A 27,686-nucleotide genomic window follows, 5' to 3' on the forward strand; every position below is an offset into this window, starting at 1 on the left:
GCCCCTCCCTTCAGTCTTTCCGGGGCCGCGGGACACCGAGCCCCACTGTGTGTGTGGGAACAAAACGGGGGCGGTAACACGGTAACAGCCGCCTCGTGGACTACGGTGGGAACCTGGGGGGAAGTCGTGGGTCGCAGTGTGGGCTCTGGAAGGAGAGGAGTGTCCCAGGAAAGTCAGGAGGCACGTGGCCAGCATCCAGCATCCAGCATCCGTAGCTATAAATAGTTAAGTCAGGGAAGGGTGCAAATGACTTGGATTTCTAGTAACAATTAGTGAATTCAATGTTCCCTGCGATGACATCACAGTCTCTCTCTGGCATCCCACAAGCCTGCCGAGAACCAGAGATAAAGGGGCAGGACGACAGCTAATCCCCTGGGAATTTGCATACAGGCTGCAGCCCTATCTTATCTGTGCCTCAGCCCAAGGGAGTGTAGCACGCAAGCAAATTCCAGCTCCTGCAGTGTTGTCAGGATCTTTCAGGACGGGGCTGAGCCTCCCAGCTGACCCCTCAGGTCCGGTCTGGGCAGGGGGCCTAGCACACAGTAGGTGCCTCTTGGCAAGGGGAGCCACGGTGGCGGGGCAGCGGCGGCGGGGCAGTGGGAGAAGAGAGAATGAAAGCTGAGTAGTACCCATCGTAACTGTCACCCTCAGGCACAATTCTGAGGAAACATGCCCTGAAGCAGAAAGGGGGTAGGGGATCCTGGTGTAGGGGGCTGGCCTGAGGTCTGTGCACATCTTCCTGGCAAGTCCCAGGTCCCATGGGGAGGCCATGGGGTAAAGGTGACACCCAGGAACTAGAAACTAAGGGTGGTCAGGGCCAGCTCCAGACAACCGGACCCCAAAATTGATTATCTTGGTACAAGGCCACCCATCCACCCACCCAGAAGGGAAGTTGTCTCCTCTGCTCTCCAGGCACTGAGTTCCCAAGTGCGTGGGATCAATCACCAGGGCGTCCTCACTCCGGCACGCTCTCACTCCCTGCTCACTGCAGCCCGTCAGCTCCTCCGCACCACTGCAACCCCTGGCCCTGGCCCCCAAGCTGGCCTGGCCAACTGCAACAGAGGCCACTTTGCCCCAAGGCTGCCTGGGGGGCCTGGCACCCAGAGACTTGCCAGGACTTGCCAGGACTCAGGGCAGTGCCAATTGTCGGCTCCACCCTCCTGCAGCGGCTAAGAAGCTGTAGTGGCTGGAAGAGCAACCCAGTTCCTAGGCCAGTGTGGACACTCCCCACACGCCCTCCTGCCCCAAGGGCAGCTGTGCCCAACCCCAATCCACCCTCCTCGAAACCCACAGAGAAGAGGACAGGGAAGGAAATTGGAGGATGGGGCGAGGACTAGAGCCTTTCATCTCAGCCCTCTCACCATTCCCTGCACCAGGCACCGAACTGGCCCCACATGCCTCCCTTCCCGCTGAAGGGCTCATGCCCCAGACACAGCCAGAGACCACACAAAAAAAGACAGAGACATTTATTTCAATCAGCAGACTCAGGTTTTTCAAGCCCCGGCCCATGGCGGGCAGCCCTCCCCCCATCCCCTCCCGCCCACCCCTTAGCCACAGCAAGGGGAATGAAAAATGGGAAGCCAAGAGGGCCCCTGCCAGGGGCCGACTGCCCGGCTGTGTGGTGAGCGCGGCACAGCTGTGGCTGGGGTGGCCACCGCCACAGGCCTCTCCCTATAAATTAAGTCCCTGCAGCCACAGCTAGGGGCGAGGCATCCTCGTGGAGGGAAGGCCAGGAGGCAGCGTCCCCGAGCCCTGGCCAAGCAACGGATCGAGGGCAGGGCTCAGGGCAAAAAGGAGCCAAAGGGAAAGAGGAGAGGTATAGGGGTGGGGGGTGGCGAGGCCCCCAGATTTTGGTCCCAGGAGAAGAGAGGCCACTTGGTCCAGTTTTGGTGGGTTTAAGGAAGGGGATGTATTAGTAAGCACAGGGGAGAGCCCGCCAGGGGGCACCCCCGGGGAGGCCAGGCCCCCACCCGGCCAAGGGGAGTCTGAGGGCCCTGGGAGCTCTCAGGGAATGTCACTGCTAAAAAATATATATATATATTAACCATTCACGAGAGGGCGGGAATGGGGCCGGAAGATCAGAGGATCTGGCGTGGCATCCCGTAGCCGGTCATGCCGGCCTGGGAGGCCCCGCGGTTGGTGCCCATCTGCAACCCGATGACGTTCTTGCCCTCCTGCAGCTGGTTGTCCGAGAAGTTCCGAGGGTTCTCCTTGGACTTCCTGCATGGAAAGGGAGCGGGGTCAGGACAAGGCTGGAGGCTGCCCCTGGGTCCCCTGGACTGGGCAGGGGGCACTCAGGTGTCTGTGTCAGCTTGGTCCGTGAGAGCCTGGAGCTCTCTGAAGCCACCTCCTCGTGTCTCCTTGCCATCCCAGGAGGGTTGTAAGGACTTGGGGAGAGACGAGGGACGTGAAAGCACTTCGTGCAGGACCTTTTGCTAGGGACAGGGACTGGCCCGGGCCGCCTGGTGATACTCACTTGGGAAACCAGTTGGGATCCCCAGAGAAAAGCCCATCATCCCGGGCTACGGCCAATCCACCCAGGTTCATCAGCGTCCGCTGCACACAGGCCATGTTCTTTCCTGGGAAGGGGGAGGGCGTGTCGGCCTCAGCGGCCCTGGGGTCCTGGTGCCAGGGTTCCTCCCCTCCCAGTGACATCAGCAAGCCTGGCTTCCTAATTCCCTTCATCCCCAAACCCTGCTCCATCCCGACCCCCCACATGGCCCATTCCTCCATCTCACACACACAGACACACACACACACACCTTTGTCCCCAGGGTGCCAGAAACCCACCCCGTCCCCCTGGTCACGACAGCCCAGCCCACCTTCCCAGAGGTCCACAGTCTGGAAGATGTCAGTGGTGTTGATGCCGTAGCGCTCGGCTGCCTGCAGGAACTGAGAGATCTGCTCCATCTGCTTGAAGGCCATAGTGGAGGCCTGGATCTTCTTCACGGGTGCCTGTCCCTCGGGGTACAGCCCGTTGATGAGCTCACACAGCACCTGGGTGAGGACAGCAGGCGTGCAGAGGTGAGACCACAAGGGTCTCCGAGGCTCCTGTCCCACCTGAAGGCAGCTCCTCCACCACCCTGAGGGAGCCCTAGCTCCTTCCTGCCTGAGCCCAGAGGGACAACCCTGCTGCTCCAGCATCGCTGTCTAGAGCACAGCCTCCCGTGGATGCCCCAGGGGCCCCTGTTTCACTCTGTGGGAGATGGGTACGCAGGAGGCAGTGTGCCCTCAGTTCTGCAAATGGGACAAGCCCAGACCCCCGCCCAGGCTGAGCTCTGTTCCTGGCACTTCCGGTCAGAAGGGCTCAGCTCTCACCGTGCCATCCTTAAGCCAGTTCTGGAAGTTCTCGCGTCCAGGCTGGGGCCGGCCCACGTCCTTGCGGCACTGGGTGGTGATCCACTGGATCAGGATCTGCTCCAGGTCCGCATCATACTGTTTCTCAATCTTCTGCTGTACCTCTCGGCTCAGGCCGTAGGCAGGTCCCCTGTTGGCCATTCCAAAGGGCAGTGGTGGCTGTGGGGGCAGCTGGGGAGAGGGCACAGCAGTCAGTACTCCGCAGCCGGCAGGGTAGGCCCCAGGGGAAAGAAGCACTGTCAAATGAGGGAACTGGCACCTTGACCCCGGGGCCCTGGGGCAAAGGGCCCCCCTGCAGGCCACCTCTGGGTGCCCCCGCCCCTATGACAGGCAGGGGCTGTTTACCACGTTGAGTTCTGCCATTTGACTTCATTTAACAGCCCTACTACTAGAATGAAGTAGAAAACCCATTGGAACAGAATACGGGGTAGAAAAGCCCAGTCTGGGGGTTCAGCCCCCCATTCGGGGCAGTCAGCTTTAGCAAAGGCACACTGGCCATTCCAACCCCAGCCCTGGGAAGGAGGATTTGGGGGCAGGAGGAAGATGCGGAATGGCTTAGGGAAACCTCTTCTAGGAGCTAGGGAACTGGACCAGCCACCCTCACTCAGCCTCTGGTTTTAACTGAGCAATACCCACTAGTTGTGCTACAGACTACGGAAGGGACTGTGGGAGTCCTTGGTCCCAGAATGCCAACAGACACACAAAGTGAGCACCCGGGAAAGCGGAAGGCTTGTCTGTGACGGAGTACTGTCCAAGTCTGCAATCAGCCCCTATGTCACAGAAACATAGAGAAGCCTGGGGGCAGAAGCAGCCTGGGAGGCTTCCTGGAAGAGTAGGTCTGACTAGGTCCTTAAAAGATTTCAGCACACAAAAGGAACTTCCCATGAGAAACCAGGCAGTCAAAACCAATTCTACTTTCCCTTCTAGAAGCCATGGTAAGCAGAACAACGGCCGCCCAAAGGTGTCCCTCCTGACCCCCAGGGCCCGTGAATGGAGATCACAGGGCCTCTGCAGAACTGAAGGGTCTTGACAGAGGGGGAGCAGGAGGGGTCATCCAGGCGGCGGCATCCTCACAGCAAGGGACTCTACACCCGGAGGGAGGGAGGCGGGCAAGTGAGAGCAGCAGGAAGAAGCAGAGTCAGGGGAGGGCGATGCAGCTGCCTCCCGAGGCTGGAAAAGACAAGGAAAGGGCTTCTCCCCCAAGCCCCCCAAGAAGGCAGGCAGCCCTGCTGACACTTTGATTTGAGCCAATGAGACCTCGGTCGGGGTCTCTAGAACCGCACCACGGGACATGTGTATTGCTTTACATGACTGAATTTATAGGGATCTGTTACAGTGAGAACAGGGAACCAACCCCCGTGCCACAGGTGGTATTTTGGGGGAAAGCCTATGGAGAGGAGGGAGACCCGGGGAAACACACAGGAGAGTTTAAGTTCCTTTGACAACGCATGTTTGGAAGAACCAGGTGGTTTCCAGACCGCTGGCCCCACCCTCTGTCTCACTGCCCCGTCCTACACCCCAGAGACCCTGTAGAGCAAGTCCCAGGAATGCCATCCAGGCTGAGGAGAACCAGGACCCCACTTCCTACCCCATCCCCGCTGCTGCCCCTACAGGGGATCCCCCAGCACAGGCACCTGTGTGCAAGGACAGGAAAGGGACACTCTCCTGCTCTCCACATCTGGCTCCGAGCCAGGTCAGATTCAAGGGATGAGGTCACTCTGGCTGCCTCTCTCCCACACACCCCAGGTTAAACAATCCTGCCACCCCCTCCATGGGCCCCGGGGCTCAGCGCCACCCCAAGCCCCCTCCTGCTCCCGCCTCTGGGCCTCATCTCAGGCTACCCCCTCCCCCACACCCCAAAAGGGCTCTTCCCTCTACTCCTCTACCCCGGCTTATCCAGCAGCACATTTCCGGCACAGATCCTCCCCCTAAATCAGTTATTTTTATACCTCATTAAGAGCAACCCATCCTCGCTTCCCCGGCCTGAAGGCTGGCCTGGATAAATGTCGGTCTGGGCCCTGACCCACACCACAGGCACCCACTCTCTCAGCAGGGGGAGGGCAAGCACAGGGTGGCTGAGGCCTTGGGGCAAGGGGACGAGGTTCTGTGCTCCCAGGCCAGCCCCGCAGCTCAGCCACCACTCAGCCACCACTGGCTCTACTTCATTCAGCCCGGGGGTCCATGACACACAGGAGCATGGCTGGGAGGCCTGGGGCGGGGGCAGGGGGGAGGCCAGGGCTGTGGCCACCAGGAAGCCCCCTTTCCCCAGCCCAACGTCCAGAACTGTCTTCTGGGAGCAGCTTCACTCTGGTCCCCTGGGCCTCGGGGCTGTGTCCCCTAGGAGCCAAGTGGCCTGAAGCCAAGGGATCATGATGGCCGGGGAGAAAAAGGGCAGGAGAATCATTAACCCAGCCACCAGGGTTGACTGAGGCGAGCAGGCCTGAAGCCCTACCCTTCTAGGGTCCCCCCTGCAGGAGCTGAACAGACTTGGCCTCCCAGACCCACCTCTGGGCTCAGGGGGGATGCTGAGGGCCCCTCCCCCACTCTGGAGCCTGGACCCAGCTGGCAGTGTCACAGTCTCCAGCCGTGGCGACTCGGCTCCACTCTGGGGCCACTGCCCTAGAGCCCCAGGAGTCCGAGCTGTGGGGCGGAGTCTGGAAACAGGCGGCAGCCTGTCCGCAGCTGATTCTCCTCCCCAGCTGCAAGCTGAGCGGCCCCAGCTGGTGCTGGAGCCGGGGTGGCCCACCCTAGTGACACGGGGTGGGGGGGAGGGACCCTCCGCAGCCCTCCCTCAAAGGAAGGGAAGACAGCCAGGTGCCTACCGGGGTGGGGCGCAGCCTGGGAGAGGCCCAGGGCTGGGGATCCGAAAAGAAGCCAACAGCTGAACCAGAACCACTTGGGGGGTGGGCCGGCCCTAACCTAAACCAGAGCTGCCTGCAGCTGTGGGAACAGCCCTCAGCCTCACCCACGAAGCTACAATGGCCCCGGAAGGGGGGCGGCCCCACCCAGACCCTGGGCAGGAGCTCACCTCGCCCCACCCCACGCAGATGCCAAGGGATAGGGTCCCGGGGGCGGGGTGTCTCACTGGAAAGATAGAGACGCTCCATTCATTGTGCCCACGGGTCGCAGGGGGGCTGGGGCGCGCGGAGCGAGCGGGGACCTGGCAGAGGCCGGGCGTGGACCCCTGTGACCCCGCGGGCAGCCCCTCAGCGGCAAGTCCGCGGGCAGAAGAGAAAGCTGAGGCTGCACAAACAGGAAGCCGCAGGGTTTGCGGGGGGAGGGGGAGGGGGAAGGGGAGGTGGGGCCGTTGCCATGGCTTCTGTGTACCAAACACGGGAACCCCGCGGGGTGGGGGCACCGGGCAGCCGCACGCACCGGCGCGGGCCGGGGAGGCTCCCCACGGCAGGGCGCGGGTGCAGGCAGGTGCGAGGGCCCGGGCGGCGGCGGGGAGGGGGCGCGCTCGGGGCCGAGCTCGGGGCCAGCCCGGTGGCCCTGGGCTCCCTCGCAGCCGCGGTCCCCCCGCGCGGGGCTCCGCAGCCGGACTCGGGGAGCCTCGCCCAGCCCCCCCCCCGCGCGCTCCCCGCTGCTCCCGGGCTGGGCTCCCGGGGCCCCGAGCACTTGGGGCCCGCAGGTCCGGCCCCGCCGCCCCGCCCCGCCCCGCCACACCCTGGGCCGTTACAGCCCGATGAGTCACCGCCGCCCGCCGCCCGCCGCCGGTGACGCAGTGGTCTGGGCACCCCGCCCGGGCCCCCCCACCCCCGGCCTTCCCAGCAGCGGGGGGCGCGGGGTGGCGGGAAGCGGCGGGGCAGCAGCGCCCCAGGCCCCGGGGCCCGAGGCCGGCCCGGTCCGACTCCGCAGCAGCCCCGCGGGCACCGAGAGGACGCAGACGGCGGCCCCGCACGTGCCCCGGGAGCCGCGCAGGAGGGGCGCGGGGAAGCTCCGGGGCGCCCCGTCCGCGCCCCGCGACCTCGCCTGACCTCCGCGCCCAGCGGGGCCGCGCCGGGGCTCGGGGGACCCGACCCGACCCGACCCGACGGCCCCGGGCGTGCAGAGCGGCCCCCGCCCCGCCGCCCCCCTGCTCACCGTCGGGCCGGCGCGCACTCCGGGCGGGGGCTGCGGGCCGAGTGGCGCGCCCGGCGCGGGCCGGGGGTTTTCAGCGGGTTCCCGCCTCGGACGGGGCGGACCCGGGGCGGGGCGAGCGTCCAGAGGCTTAAAGGCGCCGCGGCGGAGGGCGGAGGGCGGAGGGCGGAGGGCAGAGCCTCGGGCCCAGGGGCGGGGGCGGCGCGAACTCCGCGCGCCTCCGCCGTGGTCTCCACCCGCGGGAGCCTCGGCCTGCACCCCGAGCTCTTAGGCTCGTGCCTCGGTGGGAAGCTGCTGGCCTGGAAAGGTTTAGCTCAAGACTGTGGCCGTTGTTACGAGATGGAAAAAGCGTGGTTAGGTAAACGGAGGCACACAGAGGACCCCTCCCTCCCCCCAGGTGCCAGGGTGTGACAGCACGGGGGCTGCAGGCCAGGACGGCACTTGGTGTGCTCCTGCTCTCCACCTACTTCAGGCCCGGGCAGGAACCAAGAGTGAGGTCATCCTTTGCCCGAGCCCCGGGGGTGTGATGGGCCTTGGGACCCAGGGTTCAGATCTTTCACTCCCAACTGTTGGTCTCCTCCTGACCCGGCATCCCTCCTTAATCCCTGCAGCGATCCGAAGAGGAGGCCGCAGCGGGAGGAGGCTGGCGGTTGTGTCGTGTCAGAGGGGTGTGGGGGAGCAGGGTAGGAGCTGAAGGAGGACCCGGCCTCGCCTCAGGCTTCTGCTGAGCCGTCCCCCTGGGGAGCGGTTCCTCCTGTTCCTTAGAAGCTACCCCTTAGCCCAGTTTCCAAGGGCCTCAACCACTGCCTCCTTCCTCTTTGCCATCCCCTCTTCCCCAAACCTGCCCTACCAGCGCCACCGAGGGATTCCCTGGGAGACCAAGCTCGCTCGGGGCTCCATGCCTGCCGGCTGGAATGCTTCCCTTCCCTTGACCAGCTACTGACCTGCTCCACTCCATACCCGCTGGGTGACCTTTGGACAAATTCCTAAGTCCCTAAGGCCTCTGTGCTTCAGTTCCACGGTCTATAAAATGCAGCCAGTAACTCTACTTATATCAGAGTTGTGGAAAACAAGAGGATAGGTGTGAAAAGCTTAAAGCAGGGCCTGGCACGTGGGCTCCTACCGTTACTCCCGCTGCAGGAGCCCCCCCCCCACCATGCGGCACCCTCCGCACAAGCTGTGAGCGCTCCCTGCTGACTCCTTCCTTGGTGCAGCCGCACACGGCGTTAGGCCTTATCACGGAGCTTACGGCCTCCCGCTGGAATGGATTCTCTGCCTGCTTGGCCAGCCTGGAGGAACTCGCCAAGGGCAAAGGCTTCATTCACTTCGCCAGTTTTGTTTTCTCAGTATCTGACTCGAAGGCTGGTCTCTCTCCTAGCTGCCCTCAGTAGGCACTCAAGTGCATTTTGAAAGGATGCTGCGTGCACCTGTGTTCCTAAAAAGGAAGAGTCTCCTCCTTTTCGAGGCTTGAGAATTCCCCACCTCCCTCTCAGACTCAAGGGCAGAAAACAAACGTTTTTCGGATTTTCTTTATTCACCTGTAAAAAACTTCACCCACACCACAAACACCACCACCATCATCACCACACATGTGCGCAGCACACACACACACACACACACACACACTGGCAGATCTAAAACCCCTGTTCCTCCCCAGGCTCTGGGGGCCCAGCACATACATCTCTAGCCTACCACGCCCCCCCAAGCCCACCATCAGGGGCTGTGCCTGGCACCAAAGGGGCAGAGGCAGTGTTCCAGGCTGGAGCTAGGTCTCGTCGGGCCCCCCTCTGCGAGGTCTGTGTGCCTTCACCCAGCTTTCACAGCAGAGTGGCCTGTTCAGGATGAGGGACAGGCTGTCTATAGACTGGTAACCGAGCCCTAGTGGCGTCTCGGCGGCGACGGAAAGCCAGGAACTCCTCCCGGAGGGCAGCACAGCGGGCCTCAGGACCCGGAGCCTGGGCAGTGGTCGGGAGGCCGCTGCCCTCCTCTGGAACCTTCGCATCTGCAGGAAGAGGGCAGAACAAGGAGAGGGACAGGTCTGAGGGTTGCCGGCATCACGGAGCCCTCTAGGTCCTGCCAGCGCGGACGAGCCAAGGGAGCAGGAGCAAGCCCGGGGCACAGGGCCCGACCGGGGACAGACAGGAAAGACGGGGAAGAGCGAGGCCACGTTGCCTTTCTGGAGAGCTCTCACACCTAGCTCTGGCTCGGCTTCAGGTCGGGGTCGAAGGCCAGTCAAGCCCAGGTTCAGAGTCTCCAGCAATTCCATGTCCCCAGGGAATTCGGAGTCCCACTCGTAGTTCTCATCCACAGATGTGTTCCTCCTGTTAAAAGCGACAAATGTGCGTTATGGGTGGAGGAATGCGGGGCAACAGAAAAAGCCCCAACCCAGAGTCCCCCAGACTCAGCTTGGGCCATGGGTTCCCTGAAGATCCCTGGACCTCAGCAAAAGCTTCTAAAAGGAGACGAGTTCTCCTGGTCCCAGGGTGGGAGCGGAGCCCAGAAGGCACAGGGTATTCAGAGAAAATGGGGAAGTCTGGGTGGGAACTGGAGCCAGGCCATGGATGAGCAGGGACTGTCCTCACCTCTTGCTGACTGTCACCACATGCTCCCGTCGGGGCCACCTCTCAGGGCCACTGGCCCAGCTGCTGGTGTCTCCCGGAGCAGGGCTGAGGTAGCTGCCCCCCGCAGAGGGGGCCGTCGAGGGGGGCCGGAGGAATGAGGCACTGCCCCGTCCGCTGCTCTGGCTGGTGAGGCTGCCCCGAGGGGCAGTAGGGAGAAGGCTCGGCAGCAGCCGCTCCCTCAGTGTCCAGTCAGCCAGTGCTGTGTACAGGGGCTCTGGGGTGGCCCTGGCCCCAGCCCCAGCCCCAGGAAGCCCTGCCCTGGGGGATGCAGCATCAGAGTCCAGGGGGTGAAGGAGAGATGAGGTGGGGCAGGGCCGGGTATCTATGTAATCTGGGGGTGGAGCAGGCCCGGCATCTTCGAAAGGGGGCCAGTCCCCATCCACATTCATCTCCCGGAAGAAGGGCAGACTCAGGTACTGGAGCAAGGGTCCTGGACCCGGCAGAGAACTAGATGGGGCTGCGGGAGGGGGCCCCACAGGGCTGATGTCTGCAATGCAAAGGGGCTGGGGCATCCCGCTGGGACTGCTGCTGCTGCAGTCATAGGACCTGGCCTGATGCTGGGCTGGGGTCCGAGGCTCAGCTCGTTCAGAGCCTGACCTTTCTTGGGGGGCCCCCGCGGCAGGTCCCATTACAAACCGGCCATCTGGTCCCCGGCAAATGGGCTCCAGGGGTAAGGGCCCCCGACTAGGCGGAGGATCCGGAGGCGGGCTGGGGGCACCAGCGGGCTCCCCCCAGAGCAGACTCTGGCGCAGGCTGGGGACCGGGGAACCCTGGAGCTTGAGCTTCACCACGCTATCAGGGCTGCCTGAGCCTGGAGCAGAGCTGGGGAAGGACAGGAGGGCAGGCTCTGTGGCAGGGGGCCGGCCCCCCTCCCAGGAACCAGCATCAGGCCCAGAGAAGTCTGGTGGCCAATAGAGCAGAGCTGGGGAGCAACGGGGACAAGGACCCACGTAGAGGAGAGGTGGCGGAAAGGCACAGGTGACAGCAGACAAGCTCCAGGCTGCACGCCCGCCCCTCCCAAGCCACCGGAGAGCACACAGGAGGGAGCCCAGGAGGTAGAGGGACTTACCGCGGAGCTGACTTCCCGGGCGGAGAGAAGATAAGAGGCGCATCTGTTCGGGCGGGACAACCAGAGGCGACACGGGCTCAGGCCCTCCAGGGCCCCAGGCGCCGAGCCTCAGCCTCAGCCGCCGCCCGCCCGGGGACTGTGCAGGCGGACAGGACGCACCTGGCCCGCGCTGGGGAGGGGGCGGGGCCGGGGAGGGCGGGGTCCGAGACTGTGCAGGCGGACAGGGCGCACCTGGCCCGCGCAGGGGGAGGGGGCGGCGTCCACCCGGTGGGCGGGGCCTGTGTGGTTGGGGCCTGTGTGGGCGGGGCCCGGGACCGTGCTGGCGGACAGGGCGCACCTGGCCCGCGCAGGGGGAGGGGGCGGCGTCCACCCGGTGGGCGGGGCCTCGGGGCCTACCTTGGCGGAGGCGCTTGCGGCGGCGGCGGGCTGCCCTGCGCCGGTTGGTCAGGCAGGCGGCCAGGATGCTCACGAGGACGGCCACCCCCAGGAAGCAGACCCCGCCCACCACGCCGGCCAGGACCGGCTGGGGCAGCAGGCCGGGCAGCTGCGTGCGCGAGGGGTAGACCTCCAGGCCTGGGCGAGGGGCCACGAAGGGGGGGTCGGTGCCCGCGCCCCTGGGCTGCGGCTCCCCCGCCCCGTGCCCAGCGCTCCGCCCTCCCGCCGGGTTCTCACCGGAAGTGGAGACGTTGGCCGTGTTGCTGGGCTCGCTGACATAGCTCCCCGCGAGGGCCACAAGGCGGAACTCGTACAGGACGTCCTGGGGGCGAGGGTCCAGGAAGGGGGTCAGGGGTCAGGGGCCCAGCCCCATTCACAAAGACTGCAGCTGGGAGGGGAGGGTGCGAAGCTGAGGTTTGGGGGCTGGGGCCGGCCGGACAGCCCCGGGGAGGTGCCTGCCTCCCACACACACCTTGATGAGTCCTGGCACCAGCAGCTGCAGCTCCGTGCCTGCCACGGCCCCGTCCAGCACCTCCCAGCCCTGGGAGCCTTGCCTTCCCTCCAGCACATAGCCATCCAGGGTCTCCGGGACCAGTTCCGGGGGCTCCCAATGCAGCAGCACCCCCCGGGGTGTCCTCACGGCCACCAGGCCCCGGGGGGGTGACAGGGGAGGCGGCATCTCCGTAGGCGGAAGCCTGGGGGCAGCTGGTGTGGTGGGAAGCCCTGAACAGGGCAAACAAGCATGAAAGACTCAGGGCTTCCAGGGCCCTACCACCACATGACAAGCCCTCCGTCCCCTCTCACCACCTCTGTGCCCAGCCATCCTCCCAGAGCCCCGGGAGACAAAGCTGAAGCACGTTCCCTAAAGCCCTGTGGAGCCAAGCTGCCCAGCACCTCTGCCCCCTGCCACCAGGTCTTCCCATATCCTGGCTTCTCCCACCAGTCCCTTCCCACCCCATCAGCTGCTCTGGAGACAGAGGTCTCTCACCTTCGGGGGCGGACAAGATGATCTCGCTGAAGGGCCCACTCCCCAGCTTGTTCTGAGCTAGGACGCTGAACTGGTACTGGGTATGGGGCTGCAGCCCTGGCACGAGGAGGTAAGCAGCCCCCACAGGCACCGCCAGGGACACCCAGTCATGGTGGGTTCGGTCGGGACGTTTGGCCCTGGAAGACATGAGGAAATGGGGGTACCTCATGAACTATGGGGGCCAGGAGGCTCTGCAGTCCAGAGAGCTGACCTGCCCCCTTCCCTCGGCCATCCGGGGTCTCAGGACCTGGCCCTGAACACCTATGATCCCCCTACCCCCCCCCCCCGAGATAGAGCAAAATTAGGGTCGGGATGGAGGGAGGGGGAAGGGCCGAGGACCAGGGGGAACCTGGGTGCTGGGGGGAGGGACAGGAATAGCAGGGCCAGGTCACTCACAGTGGGGTATACCAGACACTGAATCTTTGCAGATAGCCACCATCAAAGCCAGGCTCCCAAGAGACGTTGGCACCCTTGGGCAAAGGCACCACGGACACATTGGTGACAACGTGGGGGCTGGTACCTGAAGAGGGAGAATTGAGGGAGGAATGATGGTCACGGCCCTGAGAGAAGGCGAAGGGCTGAGGGGAGTCCCAGGGCCTCTGACCTCGACCTGTCACCCCAGGGGTCCCCCACCCACCAAGCCCACGTGGAGCTCCACAAATAATTCCCCTGTCCACAGTCCCACATGGTTTCCCCTAGACCCCAGCCGGCTCTGCAGCCACTAACCCAGCACGTAGACTTGTGTGGTGGTGGCCACTTGGGCCACAGCATTGCTGGCGGTGCACTCCCAGCGCCCATTGGCCTCCTTGGTCAACGGTCGCAAGATGAGGCTACTGTTGCTGTCCACCTGGGCCTGGCCCTGCAGCCCCCGGCCCACCTACAGAACCACTGGTCAGCCCTGAGGACACACGCAGCCACCCCTCACCAAGGGCAGCTCCAGTTCCCTCCCCACCCTGATTCACATGGCCCCCTCCTTCCCACAGGAACGACCAGGGTCAGGGAGAGGCAGGGGCCTGGTGGGCGCAAATGCAGGCAGAACAGGATCGGGAACCTTACCTTGGCCCAGGAGATAGCAGGAGGGGGGTCTCCTTGGGCCGAGCAGGGGATGAGTAGCTCCCGCCCCACTTCCTGGAAATACTCTTCCTTGGGCCGTTCTAGAAAGGCTGGGGGAGCCTGCAAGCCAGATCTGGCGTCAGGAGGGGCCTCACACGGCTCTCTCTCTAGGGCTCCGGTCACACCCCCCTCTCAGGTCCCATCTCCCTACCTGTCCTCTCTGCAACCCTGGGGGCTAGGGGGAAATGGGGGGCGTCTCCAGGGATGTATATACCTCCACAGCACACCCTTTTAGCCTCCTCGATGCTCTCCACCCCTTCCCCTCCAGAGAGACCAAGGCTAGTGAGTCGGACAGGCGCGCTATCTTACTTTGGGGTCATGTGTGTGTCTCCTGTTCCACCTCCCTGGCACCACCTCTGCAGAAGCCTCTGGGAGGGCGTGTGACAGCCCCTCCCCGCACGTGACTGCCCCACCCCCCTGGGCCAGCAGGTGTCAGCACCAGGGCGCATCCTCAGCCACCCAGCCCAGTGCTGCTGGCCCGTCCATGGCCTCACCTTGAGCAGCACGCGTGTCACCGGAGAGGGCCCTGCGGTACCCAAACTGTTGTAGGGGGTGCAGGAGTATTCTCCAAGGGCATCCTCATTCCCCAAGGCAATGATCAGGGAGCCCTCCGGGCCCTGGGACCAGCCAGGGAGCTGCAGGAAGAGCAGAGGAGAGAGGAGACAGATGACCCCTAGGGTAAGCAGCTGAGCAGGGGCAGGAGAGGGAGGAGGAGCCGCTTCCCTGCAGAAGGCTCCTCCGCCAGGCCTCACCTCGCTCTGACTCCTCAGTGTCTCAGTCTCTCTCCAAAGGTGCCCTTGGAGCTAAGCCCTGGGAGGGGGCTCCCTGCCTGCTTGAGTGTGTGTGTGGGGTCACCCAGTTGTATTTCCAGCTCTCCATGATGAAAGGTAGCACCTTCCACCCCAAATCCTTTCCTTTCCCTGGCTTCCCTATTTCTGCGTTAAGGCCCCTGTTGTCCCGCTATCCCCAGATCCCTCACTCCCCCTCCAAACGCTCACCAGGTCTGTCCTCCGGGAAAGCCTCTGTCTAGGCGTGAAGTCCGTCCACCCCCATGACCTCCTCACCCCTCCCCCAGGCCATTTCAACAGCCCTGAACCCCGGTCCCTGCGTCCACTCTGCCCTCCATTCACTGGCCACACTCAGTTCCTGCTCAGAGCTCCGACGCTATCACACCCCTGCTCACAAAACTCCCTGGCTCCAGTTGCCTGCAGACTTTTTTTCTTATAACATTCAGCAAAAACGTACTGAGTCCTACTGCAGAAGCCCCAGGGTCCCTGGGATCCAAAGATGTGGCTGTAGCCCACAAGGCATGTATACCCTTTGCAGACAAAGATCGCCTTAGAACGATGTAGTATTCACTTGGCATCCACGGTTCTTCGTTTTGACCCCAACCTGCCCCTTGAGCTTTCTCTGCAGCATCACATGCCCACAGGCACCGTGACGCCCCCCGGACTTGAGGACTCCTCATGCTCCACACACACACCACCCTGTTCCCTGCCTCGAGGACCTGGTTTCTGCTCGGAACCTCTGTCCACACCCCGAGGCCCATCACCAAAGTCCTCCAAGTTGTTGCTGATCCGTCCTCGGCTGGCCCTTCCTTCCGGCAGTGTGTGTGCTGCTGTCCTACCCGCCCCAGCGGCGCCCTTCTTACGGATGGAGGTTGTGTTCCTGCCCCCCAAACACCACACAGCCCCGGGGGGAAGTGCGTCCCTGGCCACTGACCTGAACTAAACTGAGCTGCTCCGCCTGGGAGCACACCCAGCTAAGCCCTTCCTAACCCCGGCCCCAGGCCTGTACCTTATCCAGCTGTAGGGCCTGCCCGTCCTTGGTCCAGCTGACAAAGAGCAGCGGGGGGTTGGCACGGACCGGGCACCGGATCACCCCCCGCATGCCTACAGGCAGGGGTGTCTCAGGAGGCATTGCAGTCACCTGGGCCGGGTCTGGGGGAGACAGTGGCAGCTTGTAGGGCAGGAGCTTAGGCCTGGCCCAGGGCAGGGGAGTGGGCTGGGGAGGCCAGGCTTACAGAGCACAGTGAGGTAGGCCGAGGCGGAGGGCGGGCGCCGGAGGCCGTTGCTGGGCACACAGGTGTAGCGGCCAGCGTCGTCGGGCTGGGTGGCCTGCAGCCGCAGGCTCCCGTCCACCAGGATCCGCACTCGGGGCTGCAGGCGGCTGCAAGACGGCACGCGTGGGCAGGGACCCCGGCTTGCTCAGCCCAGGGGCTCCTCGAAAGCTACCTGCCAGGCCTCTGCCCGCCCCAGAGCCCCACCTGATGTGGAACACATTGATGTTGTCCTGGAACCAGCTGTAGGTGAGGTTGGTGGGGTATGCCTCTGCCCGGCAGGCCAACGAGACGTCCTGAGAGGCATTGACCGTGCTGTTCTTGGGGGGCACCACGATGACCGGGGGGCCTGCGAGGCAGCACAGGGGAGAGACGGGCCTCAGCCCATGGTCTTCCCAGAACCCTGAGGTCCCTTCCCAGAACCCTGAGGTCTCTTCTGCCGTTCTTCCCGGATCTGCCGTCTGGAGAGCCGAGGGGACGTTGCAGAGCCTCAGAACGGCCCTAACCCAGTAGGTGAACACAGTTCCCTCGCTCCCCAGAGCAGTCCTCCTCCCCTCCAGGACACCACCCACCCAGAGGCTCCGCCCACAAGCTGTGCATGCAGATGTGTGCTCCCAAGTGTGTGCATGTGTGCTGGAGCGGGGAAGCGGCTTACTCTCTGCTGGTCTACCCTTTCTGTCCCTCATCTGTCACATCCCGGGTCACCTCGTGTCCTGCCCTACCGCAGAAACCCAATACCTCACCCCAAGACACCTTAGCAGTTCCCGACCCGGGCTCCCCACTGCGGCCACTGAAGCGGAAATGCCCACTTTGGCCGCAGAACACTTCTGCTCGAGAACTCCCAGCAGCTCCTGGCTCCTACCACACGAAGCATCAACTCCCTGATGTAGCCTCGTGGGCCCTCGGGATCCAACCCCTCCCGGCCCCACCAACCATCCCTTCCTATGGCAACACCACCGCAGCCTCTCTGTGTCGGTATGGGGCCCTGCCCCACAATGGCATCACTGCCCTTCCTGCCCCTGCGCTCTCTGAACCCCACCCAGAACGCTCTTCCCGCCGGTCCGGGGCCAGGCCACAGGGTCCCCGCAAACCGTGCCTCCCTTCTGCTGCCCCTCCGCCCTCGCCCCTCCCTGGGCTCTGCTGCTCCAGGAGGCAGCCCTAAGGGGTGAGGCTCCGAGCCGGCACCCAGAACACTACAGGCACCCGGGTGCTCCTTTAATCCTCACAAGTGCCTCCTGTGGGAGGAATTACTGTCTCCGCTTCATGGACGAAGAAATGAAAGTTCAGAGGCAGAGAAGTGAGGAGAGCTGCCCAAGGTGAGCAGGGTGAGCAGGACTGAGCGGGGCCCTCCAGCCGCATGCACACTTGGCCCTTCGTCACCAGCGTGGCCTTCCCGGGGGACCCAGGAGCGCGGCCTCCGCTAGCTCCTCGGACTGCCCTGGAGAAGCGGCGCTGCAGGCAGTGTCCAGGCCATTTCTCAGCTTGTCTTACAAGGACTTGGACAGGAATTACTAAGTGCTGATCACTGTGTATTCGGTTACATTCTTGTAATAGTCCTAGAACGTAGACATGAACCTCCCTATATAGAGATGAGGAGGCTGGGTGGGGGTCAGGGGGTTTATCTGCTACACTGCTGGGCACTAAACATGGACTTGTCCCTTCACTGATCCCTTGAGAATTAAGATGCTGGTTTTAGAGCACCAGCCTGCATTGGGAGCTCCCTCTGTCCCCACACACCCCTCCTGGCCCCAGCCACAGGTCACAGCCCCTCCTACAGGGGCCCGGTTCCCGGCCCTCCCCTGCCCTGAGAGCACCGAGCACCTAGCACCAGCAGCTGGGTGGCGTGGGAGGCGCTGCCCTCGGAGCTGGAGGCTTGGCAGGTGTAGACGCCGGAGCTGCCTCGCTCCACCTGCCGGATCCAGAGCGTCCCATTCCGCACCTAGGGCAGGAGGGGACGGTCAGGGCCCATCCGCCTCCCCTCGGCTCCCGCTGGCCTCAGAGCCTGCACTTCTGAGGCTGGACGGCAGAGGGAGGCAGCACGCCGGGCTCCGGAGGCCGCTGCGAAGCCCCTCCCCTGGCCGGTCTCCCAGCCTGGCCTTTGCCGGTCGTCCAGCCCCAGGCCTACCCGCCCCCTCCCCGCCCCTCACACCCTCTTGGGCCCAGGCCAGCCCCGGACTCACTTGCACCTGACCCTGGCCCTGGCCAAGGTCCTGTCCGCGGAGCTTCCAAGTGACCTGAGGCTGCGGGCTGCCTCGGGCCACACAACGCAGGGTCACAGGCTCCAGTTCCTGAACTTCCAGCACCTGAGGAGGTGTCTCCAGGAACTGCGGGGGCGCTGCGGAGAAAGAGGCCTCAGCGGGTGCCAGAGGGGCTAGGAGCCCGAAGAGCAGCGTCCGAGGGCCGGGGAGGTGGGTCAGGGCTGCAGCCCCCAACCCAGCAGCCGCCCCTGCCGCACTCAGGGCCCAGGGAGGGCTGCACCAGCCCACCCCCAAGCTGCCCGGTGGGCCTGGCCACAGGGGCTGCACACAGCCTGGGTATGGAGGGCTGGGGGAGAGCTAGTGGCCCGGGCACCGCCCAGGAGTCAGGAGGCCTGACTTCGAGACTGCTTTGCCCCTCATCAGTGGCACGATGCAGTCTTCTGAATGAAACAAGAAGAATAATGACCTTCCTTCCTTCCTAGGGCTGCGAGAAAATTCGTGAGGTGCTAAGCATAAAGGTGTTTTGAAAAAACTACGTGCTGTGTATGTAGGTGAGCGGTGTTCCACTTGGAGCCCAACAGCCCCCTTCCCATTGCCCAGTCGGGCCAGGGAGGCAGGAGCCGAGAAGACAGGAAGTTCCAACGGAGCCCGGCAGGCAGACGCCACCCAGACCGAAGGACTGGCAGGGCCGGCGTGGGGCGGGAGGGGTAGGATGCAGCCAGTGAGCCAGCCACTAGGGCCGCCAGTGGGGGGAGGCACTGGACGCCCTCCACAGGTCCCCAGCATACTGCCCCCCTCCCTCCTCCACCACCTGCTTCCTACAGTTCACGGTGAGGTGCACCCAGGAGCCGTTGGCAGAGTCGTCTTCAGGGCTATGCTGGTCCAGGAAGAGCACTCGGCACTCGTACCAGCCCTGGTCTTCTGCCCGGAGGCTCTCAATCTGGAGAGACGCCCCCTTCTGCAGCCGGACTCGCCCTGGGAGAGGAGCCCCGAGCCCCCTGGTCACACTGGTTATTCTCAGGGGTCAAGAACAGGCCTGGGCTCTGGCAGCCACCCTGACGAAGTGGTGGGGCCTGGCCCAGAGAGACACAGGTGGTGTTGGGGGGTCACTGAGGCCAGATCCCTCCACCCAGCCCCAGACGCCTCCCGCCTTTCAGCAGCTGGGACCCAGAGGAGACAAAGGGAAACCCAGCAGGTGGATGAGACGCTATGGAACCGCAGGTGGCTTCAAGGACTGTTGGGGGAAGGGAGGTTCAAGAGCCACACACTGTCCCTGTGATTGTTACAGGACCTGCCCCACCCCTGGACGCTTCGCAGGGGCAAGGTCTGGCTCCCAGAGTTCTCCTCCTGCCAGAGGACTGTCCCCGGAAACCCCAGCGGTGTTTGGGGCCCAGCAGGGACCCAGACCTCACCATCCAAAGCCCCTAATCCCTCAGGGCTATTATCAACGGCCTAAGCGCCTTAGGGTGGCCAGAGGCCAGCCCAGCCAGGCAGCAAGGTCAGCAGCCTCCTCACGCCCCAGGGCACCCGGCCCCGCTGGAGCTCCACACAGCCACAGCATAGCCGCACACACGTGTCCCCCTGGGCCAGCATGCAGCCCCACCAGGGTCAGACGGAGGCGGCCCCCACAAGTCCCTCCGCAGCCTCCCTGCACAGCTCCGGGTGTCCCTGGCCAGGGGGGTGGCCTAGTGACAGTGGCCCGCACTTGCGAGCCAGAGCGACCTACGGCCCGGCACTGCCAGATACTCCCTGCACAAGCTCGCCAGCTTCAGTTTCACCTGCAAAGGAGGGAAGACCACCCTGGCTGGGGCGCGCGGGGCGCTGGGACGGTGGGGACAGCAGGGATGGCGGGGCGGGCGGCACGGGGCGGCCTCACTCGGCAGGTGCTCACGCCCCGCAGAACACATGGACGGGGCAAGATTCGAAATCAGAGGCTGGACAGGAGCTTGACCCTGCCCCTTGCCTGGTGACACATGGTCTCCTCCCCCCCTCAGCACCACCGCACCACGCAGGAACCCGGCACTGCCTAGAGCCCTGTCCCTTGCCTCCCACACCCACATGCGCAGGAAATCTTCACATTCTGGCTCCTGGACACGTGTCTTCTCAGGCATCCTCGCCCTGGTGCCTTCCCTCCACAGCCCACCCGGAGGACTCTCTGCCCTGAGCCTACCTTCCGTTACAACCCTCAGCCCACCACATCTAAACCTCGGATGGGGACACACAGGATCCTCTAAGTCACCAGGGTTGCCCCAAACCATTACAGCTCTAAGACTGTACGTGCCCTTCACTGTACGTGCCCTTTGCATGTGCCCGCTCCAGCCAACCAGACAGGGCCCCTAACTGGCCCGTCCTGATACTAGAAATGCTGAAGCCGTGCGTCTGCTTCCCTTCCACCAACAGGGTGATCTTCCCAAAAGAGAATCTGAGGCTGCATCCACCCTAGCGATGTCCGGGAAGAAGAGAACCATCACGTTCGGGCGGGCCTGGTGCTCTTAGGCAGGGGGCTGTTTTCTTCCAAGGATGAGGTCCAGGGGTGTGGACTCTCCAGGATGGGCGGGCCCATCCTCATGGGCTAGGTGTTGAAATCCCCACCCAGGAGATAAGCCCATGCCTTGCAGGTAAATATTTAACATAATCACACCCCTCTGCCCCACTTGGCATCCCCGGCCACCCAAGCCCTGCAGACCCCAGCAGGCGACCTCTCCCATGCACCATATAGCGGCAACACTCCACTAGGATGATCTTGAAGGAAGAAGATCAAAGAAGGAAGAAGAGGGGAGGGAGACTGAGCACTGAACGCGGACCATGGGATCCTAAGTACTGGCACCATGTTTAATCCTCCCAAGAATTCACTTAGAAGAAGGGACCTGCAGGACCAGAACCTGGTGGGCTCCAGCCCATCTGCAGGGATGCGTGTAGGAAGCAGGAGACACACACTCTGCTCTCAAGCTCCCAGAGGACAGAGAACCCACGTGCACGCACGTGTCCAAGTTCACACATACACGGGTCCAAGAAGCTGCACTGGCTCCACCCAGATGTTGCAAGGACTGCCCCGCCAGAGGAACCCCAGAGGAACCCCGCGGGCGCCAGGGAGCACTGGAGGCTTTGGCAGGAGTAAAGTAGCAACCCCTTGGGACCAGACAACTCAGGGCAGAGAAAAGACGTACGTGTGCCTTCTGCACGTGTGCCTTCTGCGTCGTGGGCTACCTTGAAACTCCCGAGAAAGTGCACAAAAGCCAGGGTCCCGAAGCCGGCGTGGATTCAAAGAGCGCGTGGATTCAAAGAGCGGGTCTGCGGCCCGCTGGGAAAGCTGGCGTCGCACAAGCCAAGGCGGCCCACCCTCTGGGCGCCGGGCCCAGGGAGGCACTCAGGCCCGGCTGTGCTGGGCGCTCTGCAGACGGTGCGCCCCCCCCTCAGTCCCCATCTGTCCCCATCCCTTCCCCTCTGCGTGCCACCCCATGCGGGTCTGTAAATCCCATCTCCTCCGCCAGGTGGATTGCTGAGTCCTCAAGCACTGGGAGCTCCGGGCTCTGGCGCGGTCCCTCCCACATTCTAGGCCACCAGCCTCACACACAGTCCCGGACCATCTCTCCTTCCCTTGCCCAGAGGGCTTATGACAGGACAGCATTGTCCTTAGCAACCTCCACCTCCTGTTGCCTAGCAACTGCAGCTCTGAGTCCCCTACACAAAGGCAGAGAGGCCCCTTCCACACTGGGAGGCAGCAAGAGAGTTAATGGGCGCAGAGGCCTCCTCCCCCCCAGGGCCCTGACTGGGACTGGCCGGCTGGGAGCTCCAGACCAGGGGGCAGGGGCGGACACACAGGGCAGGGGTGGGAAGAGCCCCAGGGTCCCCGCTGCACGCAGCCCCCACAGCTCCAAGGAGCAGGAGAGACAAAGGAAACCCCCAGGTGGCAAAGTTGCCAGCCACCCAGTGGCCCGTCTGCCTGAGGGATCCAGAGCAGGGGCAGAGGGCAGAGAGGACAGTTTCTCGTCCCCCCGGTTGGGGTCCCAGCCAAAGCCCGTCCCTCGGCCGCCCCACCTGCCCCTGCCCTGTCCTCACTCAGGCAACATTTTGTAGCCGCCCAAACCCCTCCCGCACCCCCCATGGCCCACGAGGCAGGGAGGGAGGACTGGTGGGCATAGCCGGTTTCCCCCACTGTCCTAATTGGGGCCCGCTTTCATCAGCCCTCACAGGGCTTGTGTAGACACACACGCTCCCACCAGGCTGTTTGCCAACAACTGCCCCCAGTTTGAAAATAAACTGTTCCTTCTGCAGCACCTGCCTGAGCTCAGCCGGCCCCTCCCGGAGGGCTCAGCCAATCCCTGGGCTGCTCTCAGGATTCAAACTACAGAGGAAAGGTGGGGGTCTCCTCCCCCATCAAGGTCTTCCCAGGTGGCCTTTCCAGGGTCTCCCCTTTGAAGAGGAGGCCGTGAGGCTGTCTTGCCCCACCCCCACCGTGGGCCCTCACTGTCCTCCGGCTGGCCTGCCTGCCCCTGCCTGCCGTAAACCTAAACCGCTCAGATTAAGACTCCATCTGGGATTAGGAGGAATCTGAGGCCTCTGAGGGAGCCAGCAGGGGTGCAGAAGGCGCCGCCCCTGCCCCTGGGAGGCCTGTACACTGGATGGGAGCCACCTGAAGCAGGAACCCAGCCTGGCCCATCCGTCCATTCCCTGACCTTTAGGGAACCCAGCCGTCGCCAGCCCACCCTCCATGCACAGGCTCCTCTGTACCCCAGCCAGCCAGAGTCCCCCCGCAACCGGGAGAAGGAGACAGGTCACAGATCCAGCCACCCCGCTGTGCATCCACCCACCCGAAGCGGCCTGCCAGACAGTGGGGGAGGGGAGGCAGAGCAGTTAAAGGGTCTTGCCCTCCACCCCCAGCCCACTTTTGCTGGTGTGTTGCTAGTCCCTTCCAACCTCCCACCTGAGGACAAGTCTTACCCACGTAATCAGGGTCGATGCGTGGAGAGTAGAGGCCGAACTGGATGAAGATGGGAAGTAGGAATCCAAAGCGCAGCCACTCGATGACATGCAGGGGGGGGCGGCCAGCCGGGGGCAGCAGGTCACAGCCCAGCACCGCACTCTCGCCAGCCCGGCCCACCACGGACACCACCTCAGGCTTCCCTCGACCTGCGTGGGGGGGGGCCCACAGCGGGGAGCCGTGTCAGGGCCGGGGGAGGACGCTCCTCACGCCTCCGAGGGCTTCCTGGGACTTGGTGAAGAGACGGAGCTCCCCAACTTCTCCAGAACCAGCCCTACCCCTCCCCTCCCCGCTCCTGGGGGTGTCCCCACAGGGACCACCTGGGCCCAGGGAGTTGGGCTCACCGTCAGCCCCCTGGCTGATGACCAGGCTGAGGATGGTCACTCTGAGGCACCAAACCATAGCCCAGCTGCCACTCGCCCGGCCCCTCCTATCCACGGGGGCCCAGATGGAGGGGCCCAGGGGTGTCCAAGGCCCAGCAGGCCCCGCAAATCCTTCTGATGGGTGGCAGGTTTCAGCTCACACTCTTCCGGACAGTTAAGGCTCGGCTCACATAACACCTGATGCAGCTGCTCGCTTCCGGGAGCACCAGCAGATCTAAACGCAAAACCCAAGGCAACACAGAGTTGGCCGATCCGGGAACCAGAAAAAATCCCACAGTTAGAGAAAGGCCGCGGGGAGAGCAAACGAAGAGAGGAGAGCAGAGACCGGAGATCCTGCCGCCCTGGGGAGTAAGGGCCCCACAGGGCTGGGGTGGGGGCACTAGAAGAACCAGGAAGCACGGGGTGGGGGCCCCAACAGGTGAGGGCACGGGGAAGGCGGCGCAGAGGAGTAGAGAGATGCTAAGAAAGGCAGAGGAACTCCAGGGGAACCCAGGTTACTAAGTGCTCAGAAAGCGGAGCTGGGAGGGAACTGGGGTTCCCATCCCCTTGGAAAAAGATGTGTCAAGAAAATGGGAGACGGAGAATCCGCATGGCTCTCAGCCTCCTCGGTGTTCTCCTTCCTCGTCCTGATGCTCATAACAAGATTGCACGTAAGACCAGTCCTGCCGCCTCCACCCAGGTGACCACTAAGGACCCCGAGGAACTCAGGCAGGCTTGCTCAGGGGCACAGAGCCAGTGAGGCCTGAAACCGGGATCAGAACCCCCACAAAGCGGCCCCCAGGAACCCTCCCCACACACACACACACAAGTCCTTGCCCATTTCCCCAGCCTTGGTGAGCCCCGGAAGCTGGAGACCCTGGGTCTGTTTCTCCACTCAGCCTCCCAACACAGCTTCAGCAGTGAGTCAGGCCCTGGGGGAGGAGGGGCTGCCTCCCCCACCTGCTGGAGAGCCCCGCCCGCCCCTCCAGCACCCTCCAGGTCTGGGCAGGTCCTGGGACAGGAGGCTGGCAGCACTTTCCCCTCTGGATGCTTCCAGGCAGCCCACCCTCTGCCAGACAGCATGACCCAGTGCCTCATCCCAGTGCTTCCCATTCACTCGGCTCCAGCGTCCTCTCCGCCCAGGGACCGCCAGGCTTTCCCTTCCCCAACCCTCCAGGGGTGACCCAGGAGAAGCCAAGAAGCCTGCACAGCCCTAGGGTGCACAGGGTGAGAGCCCTGGGACACGAGGGTAGGAACTCTGGCCAGCGGGCTGGGAGCATCTGGGGCAGTCACCCTGGGCTGGGGCGGGGTGCGGCTCCCTGGGCCCCGGCAAACCCGGGCGGACTCTGCTCTGTGGCCTCCACCCCGCTGCTGGCCTCCCAGCTCTGGACAGGCTGCAAAACATCCTCCCGTCTCTCCCTGACCCCTGCTTCCACTTAGTGCCCTGGGGCAGGTAACTCGGGGCAACTCCCCAGCAAAGGTTCCCCTAGTGCCGCGCCCCAGCCAGCTCCCCTCTTTTCCCCCCGACATCACTTTCCAAGTGGAGGAACCCCAGCTCCCTCCCGGGTTTCCCCAGAATTCCTCCGCTTTTCCTGCATCCTCCTCCTCCTCTGTGCCCATGTCCTCACCTGTGTGGGGTCCCCCCCCGTGCTGGGGGTCCAGCACCCCACTTCGCACAGCACCCCCACACGTTCCCGTTTCCCCCCATCCCGAGCGCCCAGGTCCTCCGCGCTTCAAGAACTCCCTTCCCGTGCGCGCCAGGATCCCACCCGCCCCTTCCCCCCTCGGCCCTGGAGTCTCCCTCCCCGAGTCCTCCGCCCGGCACGGGGCTCTCGACCCCCTGCTCCTTCTCCGGCTCCGGACCCTGAATTCCCCCTCGCGGGGCCCCCAGGCCCCAGGCCCCTGCACGCGCGCCCGCGGTACCTCCGCCGCCGGCTGTCCGGGTGTCCGGGAGCCCCCGACGCGCCCACCCCGCATCCCGCTCACTCCCCGCACCTCGGCTTCTGCGCCCCGGGGAGCCCCGCCCGCGGAGCCCCTGCCCCGCGCGCCCCCGCCTGCCCCCGCCCTCACCTGCCCGGCGCCGCGCGGCCCGGCTCCCGCAGCCACACAATAGGGGGCGGGCCCGCCTCCCCCGCCCGCCCCCCGCCCCCGCCCCCGCCCCGCGCCCCGCGCCCCAGCGCCCGCGTCGCCCTGGAGACCGCCGCGCCCCGCCCGCCGCCGAGGGGAGGGGCCGGCTGGGGGGAGGGGGAGGGGCGGCCGCGACCCCCGAGCGCCCTGGGAGTTGTAGTTTCGGGAGCGCGGGACGCGCGGCCGCGGGCTCGGGTCGCCCCCTGGCGGAGCTCGGGGCGCCGGGCGGGGGGCGGGGGCGGGGGCGGGGGCGGGCGGCGGCCGCGCAGGACCCAGCCAGAGGGCGGGAGCTGGACCACCCCCGCACCCCCGCCCCGGGGCCAGCCCCCCGGGAGCCGCGGGGCCCACCGACAGCCTGGCCTGGAGAGCCCCCAGGGGATGCGGGGGGAGGGGGATGGGGAGGAGGAGGGGGAGGAGTAGGGGGCCCCCAGGGGATGCGGGGGGAGGGGGGAGCGGGACCCCCAGGGGATGCGGGGGGAAGGGGGAGCGGGACCCCAGGGGATGCGGGGGGAGGGGGGAGCGGGACTCCCAGGGGATGCGGGGGGAAGGGGGAGCGGGACCCCAGGGGATGCGGGGGGAGGGGGAGGAGCGGGACCCCCGGGGAATGCGGGGAGGAGGGGCAGCGGGACCCCCAGGGGATGCGGGGGGGGGGGGGGGGGGGGAAGGGGGAGCGGGACCCCAGGGGATGCGGGGAGGAGGGGCAGCGGGACCCCCAGGGGATGGGGGATGCGGAGGGAGGTGGGAGATGGCCCCCAGGGGATGCGGGGGAAGGGGGCAGGGGGGCCCCCAGGAGATGCGGGGTGAAGGAGGGAGCGGGACCCCCAGGGGATGCGGGGAGAAGGCGGAAGCGGGACCCCCAGGGGATGTGGGGGTAGGGGGTAGGGGAGGGGGCGCCCAGGAGATGCGGGGGGGGGGGCGGGGAGGGGGTAGCGGGACCCCCAGGGGATCCGGGATGGCGGGGAGGGGCCCCCAGGGGATTGCGGGGGCGGTGAGGTGGCAGGGAGGGGGGTCCCTCTGCGCGCCTCCCCCGCCCCCCCTCCTGCCCCCCAGCGGCTTCTGCTGCGGCTCTGGCCCGACTGGAAATACCTGTCTGCGCTGGCGCGCTCCCAGGCCCTGTCCCTGCGCCTCCCGCAGGGTGCCAGGGGACCGTGTGCCGGGGCGACGCCGCCAGGGCGCCCCCGCGGCAGCCCCAGCGCCGGCGACCCGGGGCACTGCGGGGGGCGGGGGGGGGCAGGCTGGGAGGCTTCCCCACACGGGGCCTGGACACACGGACACACGGGCAAAGATAGAAGTGCTCTCCTCCTGAACTCGGCAGGGTGCCCACCCTGGACCCCAGGCTTTGCAGCCCCCTGGGCAGAGATCCCCGGGAAGTAGGCCTAGCTCTGCTCCACTGAGGAGAAAACGGGGCTGGCCCGGGAAGGAGGGGGCGGGGCGCTCACCCCAGTAGGTGACTCGCCCCCCGTACTTGCCGCTGGTGCAGGGCAGGGCTGAACGCACACTGGCCTGGACTTCATGAAGCTCATCTCCTTAGAGACTGCAGGCCTAAGGACCCCTCAGCTTTCTCCTGGGTGAGCTGGGGGCCCCCTAGGGATACAGGGTCAGGGCCCTCCCCAGCGGCCGGACCTTCCCCTTCACTGCCCTCGCCCAGTCTGAACGCCTGTGACTCCACGGAGCCTTCGGGGCATCTGATGGGGGAATCGTGGCCTCAGCAGTCTGCCCGGAGACACCCTGCACGGCACCCAACTGCTCATACCAGGATCCCAGCCACATCCTCCTTCCAGGTAGTCCCCAGCCCCGGGCCAGGACACTGCGGCCAGAAGCTCACCATCCCCGCTTGTAATCCATTCCGTCCTCAGAGACCCACTGCTGCAAAGTTCTTCCAGGTGTAAACGTCTGGGGGCTTTTCAGCCCGGCTTGAGATGAAAAGGTGGCGCCAAAGGAGGGGGCAGAGGGGAAGCAGGAGCAGCGGTGGGGCTCTCCCACTATTCCTCCAAAAAATTCTAAGTGGCAGCTTTCAGCATTACCTTACAAGGTGACACGCGGACCTCAGGGATAGGACTGTTCCCAAACACGGGTTAGGGGGCACAGTGTGAAAGCCAAGGCGGGAGAAGGCTTGAACTCCCCTCCTGAGCCTTTTTCACCCTTCTGCTCCTTGTAGCCAGCAGGTAAGATCCCTAAGATCCCCCCACTCCCACTCTCTCCGCTGGGGTGGGCGGCACCCCTGATCCAAAGATTCGTTTCTGCATCTCCAATGTGT

At 64.8% G+C, this 27,686-nt stretch overlaps 2 protein-coding genes across 7 annotated transcripts; both read right to left on the bottom strand.

The window, feature by feature from the left end:
* Positions 1–1,451: 1,451 nt before the first annotated feature.
* TAGLN2 (transgelin 2) lies at positions 1,452–7,593 on the bottom strand. Its single transcript, XM_041723248.1, has 5 exons — positions 7,441–7,593; positions 3,319–3,528; positions 2,823–2,997; positions 2,477–2,579; positions 1,452–2,220 (listed from the first exon to the last, which is right to left on the bottom strand). Exons 2-5 carry the CDS (start codon positions 3,496–3,498, stop codon positions 2,079–2,081), a joined length of 600 nt encoding a protein of 199 aa, XP_041579182.1. The 5' UTR covers positions 3,499–3,528; positions 7,441–7,593; the 3' UTR covers positions 1,452–2,078.
* A 1,366-nt stretch (positions 7,594–8,959) lies between these two features.
* Positions 8,960–26,596, bottom strand: IGSF9 (immunoglobulin superfamily member 9). 6 transcript variants are annotated; one of them, XM_041773385.1, is made up of 21 exons: positions 25,226–25,359; positions 23,285–23,537; positions 22,901–23,089; positions 18,782–18,934; positions 17,942–18,096; positions 17,583–17,700; positions 15,969–16,110; positions 15,726–15,871; positions 15,500–15,642; positions 14,197–14,337; positions 13,646–13,762; positions 13,316–13,466; positions 12,986–13,109; positions 12,551–12,726; positions 12,035–12,285; positions 11,800–11,884; positions 11,524–11,700; positions 11,128–11,170; positions 10,020–10,880; positions 9,631–9,758; positions 8,960–9,439 (listed from the first exon to the last, which is right to left on the bottom strand). In XM_041773385.1, the coding sequence occupies exons 2-21, from the start codon at positions 23,340–23,342 to the stop codon at positions 9,255–9,257; spliced, it is 3,543 nt and encodes a 1,180-aa protein (XP_041629319.1). In that variant the 5' UTR covers positions 23,343–23,537; positions 25,226–25,359; the 3' UTR covers positions 8,960–9,254. The 6 variants fall into 6 exon arrangements, with proteins under 6 accessions (XP_041629319.1, XP_041629317.1, XP_041629315.1 ...); XM_041773383.1 differs by lacking the exon at positions 25,226–25,359 and adding an exon at positions 26,516–26,596 and having other exon boundaries at positions 11,524–11,884; XM_041773381.1 differs by lacking the exon at positions 25,226–25,359 and adding an exon at positions 25,373–25,452 and having other exon boundaries at positions 11,524–11,884.
* Between the last annotated feature and the right edge of the window lie 1,090 nt (positions 26,597–27,686).

Source organism: Vulpes lagopus, chromosome 11 (assembly GCF_018345385.1).
Source record: "Vulpes lagopus strain Blue_001 chromosome 11, ASM1834538v1, whole genome shotgun sequence".
NCBI classification, from domain to species: Eukaryota; Metazoa; Chordata; class Mammalia; order Carnivora; family Canidae; genus Vulpes; species Vulpes lagopus.